Source organism: Rattus norvegicus, chromosome 6 (assembly GCF_036323735.1).
Source record: "Rattus norvegicus strain BN/NHsdMcwi chromosome 6, GRCr8, whole genome shotgun sequence".
NCBI classification, from domain to species: domain Eukaryota; kingdom Metazoa; phylum Chordata; class Mammalia; order Rodentia; family Muridae; genus Rattus; species Rattus norvegicus.
The window spans coordinates 135,523,604-135,541,702 of NC_086024.1; the positions used below are offsets into that span (position 1 = coordinate 135,523,604).

An 18,099-nucleotide genomic window follows, 5' to 3' on the forward strand; every position below is an offset into this window, starting at 1 on the left:
TTTTCTTTTTATCTCATCTGTATTTACCTTTTTAAAGCAGAATGTGATTGGGCACTGTTATTTTCACATTCACAAGCCTTGCTGAGTTACAAGACCTAGGGGAACTTAGGGTTTTGTTCTCAGTACTTTGGAAAACAAGCCACTTGGGGAATTCCTGTCAAGTTGTTTTAGCTTGTGTTTACTTCTAAGACTAGTACATGCAGAATTAACTACAGGGAATGAAAAAAATTTAAGATGAAACTTAAGTCATCTTAATTTGGTCTACTAAAGGAATCCAGCTCAACAGCTAAACACTTCAGACCACATAGTTAACAGTAACAGTAGGTTACATTACGTCTTACAACAAACGTTCTATCAACCTCTTGAGTCAAACCTATAGTATCACAGTATCACATGTAGAAATTTTTACCTTCCCCTAGTTTTCATGCCACACAGATGTTTTAAATGTTAACAAAAATAAACAAAAATCATGGAAAATATATTATCAGAAGGAATGAAGGTAAGCATCAAACACATAGTTCTGGTGAAGCCTAGTCTACTTCTTCCATGCGTGATGTGTCATCATCTCCTTCCAGGGGTGGCATTTCTTCAGTTACAGCAGCACTGGTATCATCCACAGTAGGATCATCCTCATCAATACCTTGTTTTGGAAATAAGTGTTACAGTTAATGCCAGCTAAGGGAGGCTGAGACTTAGGTATTAACATCCCACACACCCATCTATCCCTCAAAAGGAAACGATTCATATGGGGCAAGGAAAGTGCATACCTAAAAATCCCAGCATTGGGAAGTAGAGGCCCAAGGCCACCCTCAGCTATACAGCTAAATTTGAGGATAGTCCAAGTTAAATCTCAAACACAAAGGACACTGCATTTATCCCCCCATACCCTAATTGAGCGGTCCCCACCACAGCAATAATCCAATTGTCTCAATAGCTAAAAAAGTTAACATTCCATTCAACATTTTTAAAGCCAGGGAGGGTTTGTATAGCCTTAGGTGTTCCTGAAACTCATTCTGTCGACCAGGCTGGTCTCAAACTCATGAGATTGGCCCATCCGTCTCTGTCCCCCTAACACCCTGAACCCAGCACTGGGAATTAAAGGTGTTCTCTTAAATGAACACGTAGCCTGCAATTTACCTAGACCAAGCTTGATCATCCTGTAGATCCTGTTAGCATGGGTCTGGGGATCTTCCAGACTGAAGCCGGAAGACAGGAGTGCTGTTTCGTACAGCAAGATGACCAGATCTTTCACAGACTTGTCATTCTTGTCAGCCTCTGCCTTTTGCCTTAAGGTTTCAATAATGGAGTGATCAGGGTTTATCTCCAGGTGTTTCTTTGCTGCCATGTAACCCATTGTTGAGTTGTCTCTGAGGGCTTGAGCTTTCATGATTCTCTCCATGTTTGCTGTCCAGCCATATGTGCTTGTGACAATACAGCATGGGGATGTCACCAATCGGTTTGACACAACCACCTAGAATAAAAAAAGTGATGACTAAGGCCTAGTAGAACTTACCAGAAATGACTTTTAACCATAAATTATGTATATATATATTTTACCTCTAAGGCAAATGAACCAAACTGTAAGTGATGTGAACATTCACATACCTTTTCAACCTTTTTCTCTAAAATATCCTTCATAATTTTGCAGAGGTTCTCAAATTTTGTCTTTTTCTCTTCCTGTTTCTTCTTTTCCTCTTCATCTTCTGGAAGTTCCAGTCCTTCTTTGGTAACTGACACCAAGGTCTTGCCCTCAAATTCCTTCAGCTGTTGCACACAATACTCATCAATGGGCTCAATCATATAGATTACTTCTAAGCCATGCTTTCGGAGACGTTCCACAAAGGCTGAGTTAGCAACCTGGTCCTTGGTCTCACCTAAGATATACATTGTAAAGTTACTTTTAGAAATGGTTTTATGGGGCTGGAGAGATGGCTCAGCGGTTAAGAGCACCCGACTGCTCTTCCAGAGGTCCTGAGTTCAATTCCCAGCAACCACATGGTGGCTCACAACCATCTGTAAGGAGATCCGGTGCCCTCTTCTGGTGTATCTGAAGACAGCTACAGTGTACTTATATATAATAAATGAATAAATCTTTAAAAAAAAAAAAAAAAAAAAAAAAGAAATGGTTTTATGTACTCAACTTTCCTGCTTAGGTACAGGCTTAAATATAACCAGATCTTGCCTACTTAAATGCTGTCACATAGGTAGAGAAAACACACCTATTTTACTTGACCATTACCTGTGATAAAATAGATGTGCTTCTGGTTTTCCTTCATTCTGGTGCAGTAGTCCTTCAGAGAAACCATCTCATCCCCAGAAGCAGATGTGTAGTATCTCAACAGCTCTGAAAGCTTCTTCCGATTTTGAGAGTCTTCATGAATTCCAAGCTGAAACATAAGCACAGGAAAGTGTTCCACATTTATAAAAACAGTTGGAAGGCAGAAACAAGTGGGTCTAAGTGTGAGAGGTTTGTCTCAGATATACACAGCAAGTTAAAGGACAGCCAGATAGTGAGAACTTGTCTCAAAACCTCCAGTAGTAACAGGAAAATGTGTCAACACCAACCTTTATATTTTTTGAGAACTGCTCATAAAACTTTTTGTAGTTCTCTTTATCTTCAGCCAGTTCAGTAAATAGTTCTAGGCATTTCTTGACCAAATTCTTCCTGATAACTTTCAGAATTTTGCTTTGTTGCAGCATTTCACGGGAAATATTTAGAGGGAGATCCTCAGAATCCACCACCCCTCTGATGAAATCTGTGGAAGAAAAGAACAAGACACCTACCTTAATCATTCCGAAAACTAAGGAATCATTTTTGGCTGGTCGAGAGGACTGAGCCCAGGGCCTCAAACAAGTTATGCAAAACCCCTGCCAATAGTGCTTATTCTTTCTATCCGTACTTACTCAGATACTCGGGGATTAACTCCTCACAGTTATCCATGATAAAAACTCTGCGAACATACAACTTGATGTTGTTCTTTTTCTTTCTGTTTTCAAATAGATCAAAAGGAGCGCGTCTTGGGACAAAAAGAAGAGCCCGGAATTCTAATTGTCCTTCAACAGAAAAATGCTGCAATAAAATGAAATACCTTTAACTGCCATGGACAAAAATGAATCAACTTTTCCACTGAGCTATGTTACACTTAGAAGCACTTCTATAGGTTGAGTGGGTGTAAAGGTTAACGTTAAGTCAACCCGAAAACCTGCTTTAAGTCACTCACCTTTACTGCCAAATGTTCTTCCCAGTCGTTGGTTAAGCTCTTGTAGAACTCTCCGTATTCTTCATTCGTAATGTCATCAGGATTTCTGGTCCAGATCGGCTTTGTTTTGTTGAGTTCTTCTTGATCAATGTACTTTTCCTTTATCTTCTTCTTTTTCTTCTTGTCACCATCCTTCTTCTCTTCTTCTTCTTCATCAGAACCAACATCTTCTATTTCAGGCTTGTCATCAGACTCCTTTTCTTCTTTTTCTTTCTCTTCCTCTTTCTCTTCCTTTTCTTCAGCCTCATCATCACTGACTTCCTTGTCACGTTCCTTCTCCACCTTAAAAAAAAGTCACTTCATTACTGTGTCACAAATTATTTAAGATCTAAGAAATAAATGTCCATAATTAAGAAACTCATCAGTGTTTTCTATAATTTCTCAACAGTCCTCCAGAGCACAGACCCAAACTTGTTTCAAACAGGCTTATTATTTACAGAATGCTAAGACCATGCTCAGTTGTCTCAGTTATCATATCAATTTACCCTGCAGTTGAAAGAAAAACTTACAAAGAGAGTAATGGGGTAGCCAATAAACTGAGAATGTTTCTTCACAATTTCTTTTATTCTCCTTTCCTCCAAATACTCAGTTTGGTCTTCTTTTAGATGCAAGATAACCTTTGTTCCACGACCCATTGGTTCACCTGAAAAAGAAAAGGTTATGGACTATGAATTCAAATGGCTAATATTCAAAGTCTTCTCCCAGTGCTTGTTGGAGCGGAGATAAAAACGTGCAGTGTTTCCTAGCAGCTAACTTTCCACACAAATGCAGTCTCCAGAGCTTTAACTTCCTTGCTACTGAGCAAATAGCCATACGTTTTCCACATTTCCTCCAACCACCCAGTCCTTGAAGCTCCCTTGAGATTAACAATTTTGTTGGAGGGCTTAGGACTAAGACTATCCCAGACTGCTCCAAACTCTTCAATTCTCCCAGTTAACCCTCTTAAACACTTGACCTAAAATAACCAGACACCCACTGCACTCTGAATGCACTCCTGGCCTCTGCCTACCTGTGTCTGTCCTCACAGTGAAGGATCCTCCAGCTGAGGACTCCCAGGCGTACTGCTCGTCATCATTATGCTTGGTGATGACAGTCACTTTCTCAGCAACCAAATACGCAGAGTAAAAACCAACACCAAACTGGCCAATCATAGAGATATCTGCACCAGCCTGCAAAGCCTCCATGAAGGCTTTGGTGCCTGACTTGGCAATAGTGCCAAGGTTATTGATCAAGTCAGCCTTGGTCATTCCAATGCCAGTATCCACAATAGTGAGGGTTCGGTCTTGCTTGTTGGGAATGAGATTAATGTGCAGCTCCTTCCCCGAGTCCAGTTTACTAGGGTCGGTCAAGCTCTCGTATCTGATCTTATCCAGAGCCTATTAAGAGAAGACAAACGTCACGCACACAGACAAGCCTCAAGGTGAAATTTTTACTGAAACCAACATCCATTCAATTCTTCAAGTGATATACTCACGTCTGAGGAGTTGGAAATGAGCTCCCTCAGAAAGATCTCTTTGTTCGAGTAGAAAGTGTTGATGATCAAGGACATTAACTGGGCAATTTCTGCCTGAAAGGCAAAGGTTTCGACCTCCTCTTCCTCCATTGGTTGGTCTTGGGTCTGGGTTTCCTCAGGCATCTGGGAACACGGGACGGTGTTAAAGCCTCACAGAATGTCTGCAGGCGTCCTAATGCCTACCTACCCCTTTCCTATAGAAATTCCTTAGGAACTCTATTTCGGTCTGAGACGGGGACGGAATAGAAGAGGCCGAGGGGGGGGGTGGATGACAAAGGGATGACCTCATTTCAGAATGCGGTAATTACGAGGCGCATGTGCGCGCCTCCGGGAGGACGTTCGGACCCAAGCGGCTCCACGCACGCCGTTCCTAACGGCCACCCTCCCCCCACAAGCCGCCGCTATGGCGCCTCCCTCCTCCGCCCGCGCCTCAGGAGCACCGGCGAGAGCCGGGGAGGCCTAGGCAAAGGCCAGAGCCGAACGTTCGCCTCGCCCCCGACCCTCCGCCGCCGCTCCTCCTCGGCGGCCATCACCGCATCCTGGGCCTGGGGCGTAGCGGCCGCCTGGGGCCTAGGGTCTGAAGGCATGGCCGCCCACCTCTGCGGGCTGAGGGAGCTCGGATGGCGGCCCCGACCCCGCCGCCGCGTCTACATCCGTCAACCTCTCTCCCCAATCCCCCACTAAGCCCCTCTGCGAGGACACTCACCTTGGCAGAATGAGCACGCACGAAACGTGACTAACCGCACCGGGACACTGAAGCAACTGGCGCGCCGCCCCCCGCGCCTGCCTTATATAGAGGCGGGCCCGCCCAGCGCGCGGCGCTTTTTCCAGAAGCCTCCCGAACCTTCCGGAAGAACCCTCCCCAACCGTCGCCTCGGCCGCGCGCCTGCGCCTGCGCACTGGACGGGCCCCGCCCCTCCACCAGGAGCGCGCAGAACCCGCGCGGAGAACGAACGCGAGCCCCTCCTCCACAGCCAGGTGCTCTGGACATGCGCAGTCCGGGATTCTCGGCGGGCCTGGCGCCTTCCCGGGCCGCGCGCGCGCCGCCTCTCGTGGAGCGCGGACAAGGTGACCAGCGCATGCGCTAGAGGCCGCCATGTGAGCACTCTAGGGCTCCTCTTCTCGGGGGGTGGGGGTGGGGTCTGCGAAAGGGATGTTCCCATGTGAGGCTGCGTTGCTGTGTGAACCTCAGTGCCCTCTGCGGCGCGTTAGGTGTCTGAGGCGAGAAGATCCCCCTGTCTTCGGGCTCCCATTGGGGACGTAGACTCCCGGCGGGACGCGAGTCTGACTCCTGGCTTCCACCTGATGGGTGGGGCGTATCCCGAGCCCGGGTTCTGCTTGTTGCGCGGTCTGGCGCGTGGTACCACTGTCTGAATTTTAGGGCTGTCCCCTCTGGAGCCTGTCCTGAAGCCTTACTGTGGGTAGTACACGGTGGATCTTCCAAATCTGTCCATAGTGCTTGGGGGTTTCTCTTTGACCAAAACCCATGACCCTCAAACTTGGGCGTTGTTAGGGTTTTAGTGTCAAATTTGTGCTACCTTAACTTATTGTAATTACGGGGGCCCAGAAAGATGGCTTCATCCAGTAGAGGTGCTTGGGTTTGATATCTGCCACCCAGATAGCGGGGGTTGGGAGTGGGGAGCTAACCCTCAGCGCCTGTGACACTCATGTGCACACACACACACACACACTCGCACACACACTCGCACAATGTGAAAATAAGTGTAAAGGGCTAAAGAGTCAGCTAGGAGCAGTTAGTGATACCAAACTCGCACGTTAAGGCAGCTCACAAGCACCAGTAACTACAGTCAGAAAATACAGTCCCCTCTGGCCTCTGCGGCACCAGGAGCACACATGGTGCACAGACACACGCAGTCAAAACGCTCATACACAACACACTACCCTGGTTTTTGAGGCACCTTCTTAGGGTGTCATGACGTTACTTTGGGCGATTAACGTGACCCAAAAGATAGTTTCCTTGTTTAATACAGGCTTTAATAGACTTCCGTTTGGCTTCCATTTCCCTTTCCTTTATGTTACTCCCACCCACTATTTCCGCATCTTTTCCTGCTGACGAAAACGATCACTCATTAAGATTCGAAAGAAAAGGGCTGGAGAGATGGCTCAGTGGTTAAAGCATAGACTGGACCCAGGTTCAATTCCCAATGACCACGTGGCAGCTCAAAACGGTAATTCTAATCTCTGACACCCTCACGCAAACATACATGCACGCAGGCAAAATACCAACGCACATAGAATAATAATTAAAAGTTTAGGAAGGAAGGAAGGAAGGAAGGAAGATTGTCCTCTGTGGACAAAAGCACAGCAGGCAATTCCTCAGGAAGAGGAAGAAAGTTAGCCCCCACCCCAGGGAGTGAGAGTGAGGCCCTTTTATAGCAGTTGAGGAAGGACCTCTGTCTGGCCTTGCTCTCTGGACTATCTGAGTGGCCTGCTAAGGAGAGCTGTTAAGTAGAAACAGTTTACTATTTTGAGGTAGTAACTTTTTTTTATATACAGGATTGCACTTTCCAGCTCCTTACTCTGTAGACCAGGCTGGCCTCTGAACTCATAGAGATCAGTCTGCTTCTGTTAAGCTGTGCCATTGTCCCAAGCTGTACTCTTTAGTGCCACTAGTTTACCCTAAGAGTGGCCATTTGTGTTGGGTGCCAGGACTATTAGGAATTGATGTTTAATTGTTTGCATAAAAACCTCAGATCAGGCTCCAAGCTGTTAGGGTCTCTATCCTAGAAAGAGGGATCTTGCTTTTTATTTTTGGTCTTTTGGTCTCCACACCGGGAATGAACCCAAGGCCTCCTACGGGCTACACTAGGCAGGCTAGGCCCTGCCACTGAGCTAGAATAGGGTCTCCAGTTGCCAACGCTTGCTTTAAGGGAACTTTAGCTCAGGCCACCTGTGAATTTCGATCTTCTTATCTCAGCCTTCCAAGTAGCTGGGACTGAAGGCTGGGACTGAAAGCCAATGTCACCAATGTCACCAGACTCAGCTTAAAGTCTCTTGTTATCAAGCAGGCAAGCAACCAACTAAAATCTGAAAAGAAAAACAGTAGAGGAAGCAAGTTTAAAGGGTTCTGGAGGCAGGGTATGGTTGTCATGAGGCGGCATAGCAACAGAGAAAAGTAAAGAAAGCCTTTACTCTGGAGTCTGAGTTTCTCACCAACTGAGAGCCACAAACTTCAGAACAATTAGTAGCATTTGCTTGTGAAGGTTGCCTGCAAAGAATCTATTCCTTGTATATAGAGATATTAAAAATAAGAATGCTAGGGCTGGAGAATGCTCAGTGCTTAAGAGCACTTCCAGAGGTCCTGAGTTCAAATCCCAGCAACCACATGGTGGCTCACAACCATCTGTAATGGGATCAGATGCCCTCTTCTGGTGTGTGCGAAGGCAGCTACAGTGTACTCACATATGTAAAATAAATAAATCTTTAAAAAATATTATACTGAGCCCACTGGGGCTTCCAAAAAAAAAAAAAAAAGGAAAGAAAGAAAAGAAAAAAGAAAAAGGCTGGAGAGATGGCTCAGCAGTTAAGAACACTAACTGCTCTTCCAGAGGACCAGGGTTCGTCACCCACCAGGTGACGGCTCATTATCTGGAAGTCCCAGGGGATCTGACTCCAAGCACATGGCGTGTGCCCAGTGCACGGTGCAGACATTCATTCAGACGAACAACTCATAGACTTTAAAAATACAACCTGAAACAAAAGTTAAAGTGAACCACGCTTAAGGCCTACGTGTCAGGGTAGAGACCTCAGTCCTCAGCGTCCATGCAGCAGCTCACAGCTATCTTTGACTTCTGGCTTAAGGGGATCTGACGTCATCCTCACACAGATGCACAGGCCGGCCAAACACCAGCTGCACATTCCAACGGCAAAAACCTAAAATGCCGAAACTTCTGTGCCCTCACACCTTTTCTAGATGTGAATTCAAAATGCTCCAGGACTCTCACAGACTAGCCTAAAACTTTGGCTTATGACAAAAACATCTTAACTCTGCTTGCAATGCTTAGAGCATAGGCTCTTAGCTTATCAGTTGTCATCTTACCCAGTGTACCCCACGACCCACCCTAGGATCTCATTTAAGTTCTTCAGCACCCCTTAGGAACGTAACTCTGGAAGTCCCACTGAAGTCCTGTACGTAGCTACTGAACACACACTTGAGCATAACTCTCCTGAGTTTGTGTGTGTGTGTGTGTGTTGCTCCTCCTGAATGCCTATTGGACCTCCTGCTTAAATATATGTAAAAACTTCCTCTTAAATTCTAGCTCCGATTGACACTAGCTTGTCTCAAACATCTTTTCCTCGGTAAAGTTAAGAATCCTGTTTTTGCCAAGTGGTGGTGACGCACGCCTTTACTCTCGGCACTTAGGAGGAAGTCGCATGGATCCCAGAGTTAGAGGCGGACCTGGAATTCCAGGACAGCCAGAAACCCTGTCTCCAAAACCAAACCAACCAAACAACCAGCCGACAACAAAGAAGCATCCTGGTGTGAAGGAAACTGCTTAGGCAGTGACAGGCAGCATGAAACTGCTTCTGGCTCAAGTCCTGGTGTGGCTGACAATTATTGGGACATACATGGCTGGTGCAGGCACGACGACAGTTCAATGGAACTGAAGACCTGGAAAAGAAGGGTGAGAGACACTGGAGTGTATGTGAGTGGGGTCCAAAACTAGGGTGTGGATGTAGGAGAGAAAGGATAGGATCTTCCATCCCAACTGTTAGCATTTAATCTAGGCTCCGCCCCACAGTTACCAGGCAACAGCCAGGTGTGCCTGACTCAGACACTCTGTCCTCCCCCTCCTCCTCTCTCCCTCTCCCCATTCCCCTCCCCCATCTCTCCACGTGCTCATGGCCGGCCTCTAATCGGCTCTCCCCCCCGCCCCCCGCCCTCTCTGTCTCTCCACCCTCTCAACTCCCTCCCCATGCCCTGAATAAACTATTTTATACTATACCATCCTGTGTCTGGTCCCTCAGGGGGAAGGGATGCCTCAGCATGGGCCGGCAGAGGGACTCCCTTCCCAGCACCTGACTACACATCCACCAAACATATTACTTCCCACTCTTCTTATAAAACACAACGCCAACCTGCCTCCTTCGCCCCCAAACCACGCCCTTGCAGAAGTCCAGTTTGTAATCTGCTAGTGCTAATCTGGAATCAGGGATGAGCCAGGGCTCAGGGGCGTCTGAGCCCCACACTAGCACATGGCCCAGCCGGGAGTAGCACCCTTAGAGGCTTTGAGAGGTGAAAACCAGTGTAGTGAGCTTTGTCGGGGTCTCAGTCCTGTCAGACCAAAGGTCTTGTGTGTGACCTAGAGCTTCCTTCCCTAAGGCGCCGTGGTTTTCTTCAAACCTGCTGAGTCATCTGACCCCATGTCTTCCGTCTCCACCATCTGAGCGCTGCCAAGCCTGCCTGGCTGATTTCCTTTCAACTGATCTTTCTCCGGTGCTCAGGAACTACTCCGATAGAATTCAAGCTTTCAGGCGGCCAGGCCAGGCCCTTTGCCGCTGGCCTTTGCTGGACTGATCGGTGCCTTTCTTAGCCGCCATTTTCCCCGAGCAGGAAACCCTCAGGGCATCATGCTGTCACTATCTAGGCCAGGCTAGCCAGCTGCTCTCTCACAGTCACCGGCTGGGGAGACCCCTGCAGTGTCCATCCCCACGGCTGACTGTTATCAGCAGGCCTGTCACCAGGCCAGGCCGTGACAGCGCCGTCCACAGATGAGTGCCCAGCCCGGGACAGCTGTGGCAGCTTTCTCAGTCATAGATCATCTGCCAGGCCACCTTCCAAGGAATAGAAAGGCCTGACTGGCTCAGCAGTAAGGTAAAGGACACTTTACTGTGTGTGAGGCACTAGGCTCCAGCCTCAGCACACACAGACAGACAAATGCACGGAGAACAAAGAAACAGATTCAGGGAGGGGAAGGATAGTCTACAGGCATGACTTTCTGGTTTGTTCCAGCCTCGTTCTTCCTCCAGAGAGTTCCAGAGAGGCCGGCCTCTACCTCTATGGGAGGAGGGACCTTGCAATGTTTACTGTTCTCGAGGAGGTGGAACCTGGAAGAATGGATCCTAAAAATGAGGAGGTCTGGGGCTGGAGAGATGGCTCAGTGGTTAAGAGCACTGATTGTTCTTCCAGAGGTCCTGAGTTCAATTCCCAGCAACCACATGGTGGCTCACAACCATCTGCAGTGGGATCTGATGCCCTCTTCTGGTGTGTCTGAAGATAGCTACAGTGTACTTACAATAAATAAATCTTTAAAAAAAAAATGAGGTCTAAAGTTTCACACAATAACCAGCTTTATTCAGAACTTCAGGCAATTTATTGTTAAGAATTATGGGTTTGGGGATTTGGCTCAGTGGTAGAGCGCTTGCCTAGCACGCGCAAGGCCCTGGGTTCGATCCCCAGCTCCGAAAAAAAAAATAGAGAGAAAAAAAAAGAATTATCTGGGGGTGGTAGAGCGCCTGCCTAGGAAGCGCAAGGCCCTGGGTTCGGTCCCCAGCTCTGAAAAAAAAAAAAAAAGAACCAAAAAAAAAAAAAACAAAAAACAAAAAAATACAATAGTCAGTTGTGGTAAATAATTGGAGGTAAACTCATTCCTGTCCACCACTACACACTGGAGGGGCACAAAACACACTCCAAGATCAATTTCAAGTTATTGAAGAAAGGAGGTCACAAGACTTGTTTTCTGGGAATTTTCTGCCCCAGCCCTCAGGATTCCCGGTTCTTGGACCTTGTTCTGACCTTGTAAAACGCATAAGGTTGCACCAGGGCTATTCAACATCTTTATCATCCTTTCCTTTATGCAAATCACAATGCCTCTCAAAGGGTCTGACCTCTCTCCACCCTGAAAGGTTCCCGGTGAGCCTGGAGCACTTCATTGAGCTCAGCTCACTCAGTGTGTCTCCTCCACTGAACTCACTCAGCTAAACTGAACTTACAGTTGTTATCTCTTTATCCTAGGGGCCGTCTCCATACCCAGCACGGGATGGGGGGAGTGCTGGGGGCTGGGTAATAACACAGAAAAAACGTCTGTGAGTAGTCGGCACCCTTCATTCCTAAGGGGAAGCTTGGGTATTTAGCGCCACCTGCTGGTCAGTTTGAGGCCTTCCAGTGGGAACTCCGAGGCGTTACCTGAGCTCCGATGGAGATGAACCACCACTGTAGTCTTCACTCAGGATTCAAGAAAAAGCTTTTGGTAATTCACAGAGCAAGGATAAGATGATGTGCCTGTGTGTAAGACAGCCTGGAATTGTAGAACTAGAGTTTTAAAAAGGTTACTCATTGTCAGAGTCCGGATGTGCCTGAGGGAGAGCCAGAGATAGGACTTGCCAAACCAGCTATCAGCCCCAAGGACATTGACCATCTGTAGCCACCCCCTCCCCTTCCTTCACCCCCCTGAGTGAGATGAGCCATCCTACCTGCCTGCCGAGCTGCTAGAGAGCACGTACTCCTTGCTGATGTAATTTCGCGCCGAAAGTAACTGTGCACCATTTGAAATGACCAATCATGTGTAACCGCGCGAATGCCCCTAACCTCCCCTATATAAACCCCCGAGTTTGGAAGCTCGGGGTCGATTCCTCTGTCTCCTGTGTGAGATACGTGTCGACCCGGGATCCCGCTAAGACCCGGGATCTCGTTAATAAAGCTACCTCCTGCTGTTACATCAAGACTGGCTACTCGTGATTCCTGGGGGCACCCCACCCCGCGATCGGAGCGAGAGACACGGCTCCCCGTTTAGGGGTACGCTCTTTCAGAATCACCGATAACCTTCCTGCCTCAGCTAGGACCACAGATACCCTGCTGCAAAGTTCTCAGAGCTGCAGGGCCCTGGATGCATTCCATAGCGCAGACCTATAATCCCAGCTGTGCAGGAAGCTGACACAGACAGAATGGCAAGTTCAAGCCCTGCTAGGATGACAAGGTGAATTCAGGGCAGTGTGTTACCTTCCAACCTACATGCTAATCTGCTCTCGAGCTGTAGCCTTTCTTTTTATTTCCAGTATTTGTTGCTTATGAGGGGCTGGGATGGATGGACGTGAAAACACCAACCAAATTCTCTGCCACTCAAATCCTCTGCCACAGAGCCACATTCCTGGACCCCATTCTTTTAACTTTTTTTAAAAGATTGATTGATTAATTGATTATATACATACACTGTCGCTGTCTTCAGACTTCCAGAGGGCATCAGATGCCATTACAGATGGTTGTGAGCCACCATGTAGTTGCTGGGATTTGAACTCAGAACCTCTGGCATCTCTCCAGCCCCTCTTTTAACTCTGGAGATAGGCTTTCACCTAAATGCCTGGGTTGTCTGGAAATTTTAATTTTCCTGCCCCAAAAGCCTGAGCAGTCGTGCTATAATTTGGGAGAGTTAAGTTGTATTAAAAAACAAAACAAGGGGGGTTGGGGATTTAGCTCAGTGGTAGAGCGCTTGCCTAGGAAGCGCAAAGCCCTGGGTTCGGTCCCCAGCTCCGAAAAAAAAAATAAAAAAAAAAAACAAAACAAAACAAGGGGTTGGGGATTTAGCTCAGCGGTAAAGCGCTTGCCTAGCACTCGAAAGGCCCTGGATTCGGTTCCCCAGCTCCGAAAAAAAGAAAAAAAAAAAACCCAAAAAACAAAACAGGTCTCTTCCTTTTCTGAGAATCAAGAGGGCTTGGCAGATAACAACCTCCTTTCTTGCCTGCCCACCAGTGGCAATTTTGAGCTAAGTAGCTTCAAGGGCATGTGAGGCACCAGCAAGCTGAACACATTAGTGACTGAAGTACCAGGCGTCTGCACTCTGTAGCCCAAAGACCTGGGCTGCCATTCCAAGTGCTGTACCTTGTTTCCCAAGTTTCTTCTCGTTTGTCCCACAGCGATGCTATCTGCTTCCTGCGCTATTTCCGGGATTCCATTTCAGGGTGAGGATGAGTGTCGTCTTTGAACTGTCGCCCATTGTAACAGGATGGGGTTTTCTCAGAAGGAACAAAGCTCCCTGGGTCAGGCAGTGCAGCCTGTGGAAAGGAAGGAGTTCCAAGGAGGCACTTGTGGGCTGCGGCTGGCTGTTGGCACGGCAAGCAGTCAAGGGTCACACACTGGGAAAAGATCTGGCAAGGACAGAGGCTAAGAACTGTTAGTCTGGGCTCAAGAGACTGAGTGAGGGGTGAGTGAACAGCTGTGGACCATGCTGGGAGGGAAGGGAACCTGGTGGATGGTTGTTGAGATGCCCACCCTTCCTGTGGTGTTTGTTCCTTTGGGTGTACCAAAACCCTGTGGCATTAACTCAGGTGGGGTAAACCATCTGGGACTCCTCCCCCTGCCCCTATCCCTCTCTCCCCCACACCCCCGTAACTGGCCCTAGACCTTAGCACAGCTGACTCCATGATAGAAGTATTGTTTGGGCTGAAAAACTCAGCACTTAGACACCTCCACCTACCAAAAAGAAAACAAAGACCCAACCCATCAAAATTCTGAGAAAACCTCCCACAGGTACCACCTTGCCTTTCCCCTTCTGTAGTTCTGCCCCTGCCTAGCTGTTCTTGTTCACGGAAGTATGTCAACCCAGCACATAGTCTTTGTGCTTTAAAGCTCACCCTGAGGAAGGCTCAGGGCTACCCGGTGTAGTAGCCGGCCAGCTCAGACTTTCTATTTTGGCTTAAACCTGTGTCTGAACAGTCTTCTCTGGTGTTAAGTACCTGACCCGGCACTTCAACTATGCCCTGATAAAAACAGCACCACCAGACAGGAATAGGACCAGTCAGGCAGAGTTGCTTTCCTTTTTTTTTTTTTTTTTTAAATCGTTTTAGAATTTTAAAAGCACATATTTTCATTTTGTGTATATGGGTTTCGCCTAAACGTACATCTGCGCGGGGAATTGAACTCGGGTCCTCTGAAAAAGCAGCTAATGCTCTTAGCCAATCAACTATCATCTCTCTAGACCCTTGCTTTCCCTTTGGATTCAGGGTTATGAGGATGTAAGCCCAGGGCTGTGCAGGCTCCGAGTCTGGTGTCATGGGGGGAGTCTGGTGTCATGGGAGAGGAAACCACCAGGGAATGAGAACAGGGACAAGAGACAGACAGGGGCAAGCAATGACTGTTCTGACCTGGAGGCTGAGTCTCTCACACCACCGTCTGCGGTTTGGTGGTAGGCTGATAATCACTTTCTCATTTAGGCTAATGAGAGTCAGGCTCCTGCGGCTTGTAACTGTAGGAGTTCCAAATGTAAACATCCACCATTCCTGGGAATTAGTTGGGCAGCAGTAATCGCAAAAGTATAATTAATTTTCTCTCATAAGTAGAGCTCCGTGTCTTACACACGGAGAAGAGGGGGCCTTATCTGCTCATGAGGCAGGACTCCTGGGCCACATAAAAACAGAACCTAGTTAACGAGCTTAGTTAAGTGCTGTGTCTACTCAGCGGCAGGCACTCTGGTTGTCTAGTCAGTCTTTCCTAACGGCGTCTCCCACGACGGTTCAGCAAGGCGGAACATCAAACTAATTTTTCCGGCCATTACAGGAGCTGGAGGGGTCATGTGACCCTGTCCCACGTGAACAGGAACCGGATACTTGTTATGGGAAGGGGAGAAAAGGGACATGTCCGAATGAATTTTTCTCTCTTTTCTTTTTTCTTTTCTTTCTTTTTTTTTTTTTTCCGGAGCTGGGGACTGAACCCAGGGCCTTGCGCTTGTTAGGCAAGCGCTCTACCAACTGAGCTAAATCCCCAACCCCCCGAACGAATTTTTAAGTTACCTCGATTTCTTTCTACATTTACTTGTGTGTCTCTGGTGTGTGCTCATGCCATAGCGTGAGTGAAGGTCAGAGGACAACCTGAAGAACTCTCTTGCCCTGTGCGTCCTGGGAGATGATGTAAGGCTCTAAGTTAGTCTTAACTCCCAGGAGACCCCGCAAGTGAAACACAAGAACAGAGTTCGATGCAAACACAAGAGGTTTATTTTCCGGCAAGTTGGGGTCAACCTTCAATCAGCCCCTCATGGCAAGTGACTGGAAGGCGACCCCGGATGGTTATAACAAGCAGTTTTCATACTTTTTAGGGGTATAGGTTACATCAGCAAGGTTACAGTTTAAACTTATTGGCTAAGCATATTGACCTTTGAATCTATTGGCTAGCAAGCATATGACATGCATTCGAACTCTATCTGGGACCAGAGGGTCAGGTGACCATCCGTCAGTACATTCTTTGGATTTTCAAGAATGTCCCTGCTCCTCCTGAGAACTGTGGGTGGAGAATGGAACTTGGCCTAGTCTTGACTTGAGGTCGGAAGCTGGTACTTGGCCTAATCTTGACATGAGGTGGTGGGTGTAAGGCTGGCAAAAGCCCCTAGAGTCCTTCACAGGAACCCCATAACCTGCCTACTTTCTACCAGGCCAAGCCTTTTTTTTTTTTTTTCTTTTTTTCGGAGCTGGGGACCGAACCCAGGGCCTTCCACTTGCTAGGCAAGCGCTCTACCACTGAGCTAAATCCCCAACCCCCAGGCCAAGCCTCTTAATAGCTCTTACACTTCAGTAAGAACTAGGGTCCTTCGATGAAACTGGGGTAGCCAGGATCCTGGGTAAGGGCATTCAGCTGCTCAGCCATCTTGCCACTCCACCTCACACAATTCTTAGAAGCCAGCTGTGTGTGATAGAACACAGCTGCAACCCTGGTGCTGGGGCAGGGGGATCCGGGGTTCAAGGCCACCCTTGGCCTCCTAGCAAGGGAAAAAGAAAAAATAAGCCATAATAAAATAATATTTGTAGTGAGCCATATTGGATTTGGGCCTGGATAGCTCAAAGTGGCTACGTGACTCTTGGCCACACATACTCCTAAGAGCCTCTCCCATGTATTTACGGCACAGGAAGAAAAGACCACGTAGTAAACACCCGGTGTCTCCACTGCATGACCTCTGCTGAGCCCGGCTGATGCATGTGGAACCAACACACCTGGACCACACCTGGGTGGTGGTCAATTTATTTCTGCCTTTTACTTCCTCAGCCTTTATCCTGGAGATTTAGGCTGGTCTTCTCGGATTTCTCCCTAATTAATTCAGATCTCGAAGTTGGTCTTTTGTCACGAGCCAGGTAGTCACGAGCCAGGGTTTCCCACTGTGCTTCCCAGATATTACCTGGGGAACTTGGGTATATAAGTGATAAATAAAGCTACAGGAGTCTCTCTCTCTCTCTTCCTCTCCTGGCTTGACACGAATAACCTGTGTGTGTGTGCTTCTTTCATCCCGTAGGCTTTCGCCCGATTCTCAGTACCAGGTCGGTGCTGGCGCCGACAAATATTACATATAATATTATTTATCATCAGATCTCATTACAGATGGTTGTGAGCCACCATGTGGTTGCTGGGATTTGAACTCAGGACCTCTGGAAGAGCAGTCAGTGCTCTTAACCGCTGAGCCATCTCTCCAGCCCAACGAGTTTTTTTTCACTTTTTTTTTTTTCTGGAGCTGAGGACTGAACCCAGGGCCTTGAGCTTGCTAGGCAAGCTCTCTACCACTGAGCTAAATCCCCAATCCCACAAGTTTTTAATTTAATTATTTTTCTGTACAGTTTAAATTAGTCTTGAATACTGGACCCTCCTGTCCCAGTCTTTCTTTCAAGGGTTGTGATTCAGGTGTTGCCACTGTGTTTGAGGCCTTCATTGTTTTTATTGCTGTCTCACTATTTAGCCCAGGCTGGTCAGGAACTTCTGGCCTTCTGAGTGCTGGGGATCATAGACATAACCCACTGAGCAGGCTGACCTAGTTTTCCACATGCCTGGGATTCTCTGAGTGTGGAGAGTCAGAGAGCCACAGGGCCAGTTGCTGTTGCAATTCAGCTGCTCACTGTGGGAAAGGAGACCCAGGAATAGGTCATGGGAAGCCCTGATGTAAGTGCAATGCTAAAACTGGCTTAAGGTGTTATGGGGCATAGTGAGGCCCCAGGAAGGTTGCCTGAGGGCAAATAACACCTGAGCTGAGCTGGGTGCACCAGATGGAAATGCACAGGCCGAAGTGGGAAGCTGAGTGATGCTGAGTGATGGGTTCCATTGTGGCTACCTCGCAGGGGGCCGGGGGAAAAGGGAGTATGCCGCTTGAGCATGTCCTCCATGTGGTAGGAGATAATGGGAAGGCCATCCCATCCTGAGATACCTTTTATGACACACACACACACACACACACACACACACACACACACACACACACACACACACACGTCTCGAGAATCCCCAGGCTGGCTTCAAACTCACTAGGTGACCTGACCTTGAACGTGTGACCCTACTCCACTTCCCTCCACTTCCCGAGAGCTGAGGCTGTAGGCTTGTGCCGCCATCCAGTCTGGCCATTT

General features: G+C 47.8%; 1 protein-coding gene and 1 long non-coding RNA gene across 5 annotated transcripts; one reads left to right on the forward strand and one right to left on the reverse strand.

Annotated features, from left to right (window-relative positions):
- Hsp90aa1 (heat shock protein 90 alpha family class A member 1) lies at nucleotides 1-6,084 on the reverse strand. 2 transcript variants are annotated; one of them, NM_175761.2, is made up of 11 exons: nucleotides 5,480-5,537; nucleotides 4,735-4,896; nucleotides 4,270-4,636; nucleotides 3,770-3,903; nucleotides 3,222-3,542; nucleotides 2,905-3,070; nucleotides 2,566-2,756; nucleotides 2,240-2,387; nucleotides 1,606-1,874; nucleotides 1,138-1,471; nucleotides 6-640 (listed from the first exon to the last, which is right to left on the reverse strand). In NM_175761.2, the coding sequence occupies exons 2-11, from the start codon at nucleotides 4,894-4,896 to the stop codon at nucleotides 531-533; spliced, it is 2,202 nt and encodes a 733-aa protein (NP_786937.1). In that variant the 5' UTR covers nucleotides 5,480-5,537; the 3' UTR covers nucleotides 6-530. The 2 variants fall into 2 exon arrangements, with proteins under 2 accessions (XP_063117854.1, NP_786937.1); XM_063261784.1 differs by having other exon boundaries at nucleotides 1-1,471; nucleotides 5,480-6,084.
- On the forward strand, nucleotides 5,732-12,456 carry LOC102549239 (uncharacterized). Of its 3 annotated transcripts, none has more exons than XR_593207.4 (3): nucleotides 5,732-5,871; nucleotides 9,158-9,419; nucleotides 10,118-12,456. It is a non-coding gene; the product is annotated as an uncharacterized LOC102549239 (long non-coding RNA). The 3 variants fall into 3 exon arrangements; XR_005506333.2 differs by having other exon boundaries at nucleotides 10,748-12,456; XR_010052377.1 differs by lacking the exon at nucleotides 10,118-12,456 and having other exon boundaries at nucleotides 9,158-9,739.
- Nucleotides 12,457-18,099: the final 5,643 nt, after the last annotated feature.

Bases quoted from the DNA above. Each gene is read 5' to 3' on its own strand.
- Hsp90aa1 (XM_063261784.1), bottom strand. From the start codon at position 4,896: ATGCCTGAGGAAACCCAGACCCAAGACCAACCAATGGAGGAAGAGGAG. The intron at 4,637-4,734 runs GTGAGTATATCA...TTCTCTTAATAG, and splicing joins TCATTTCCAACTCCTCAGAC to GCTCTGGATAAGATCAGATA. The intron at 1,875-2,239 runs GTAATGGTCAAG...TGTATATCTTAG, and splicing joins GCACATCTATTTTATCACAG to GTGAGACCAAGGACCAGGTT.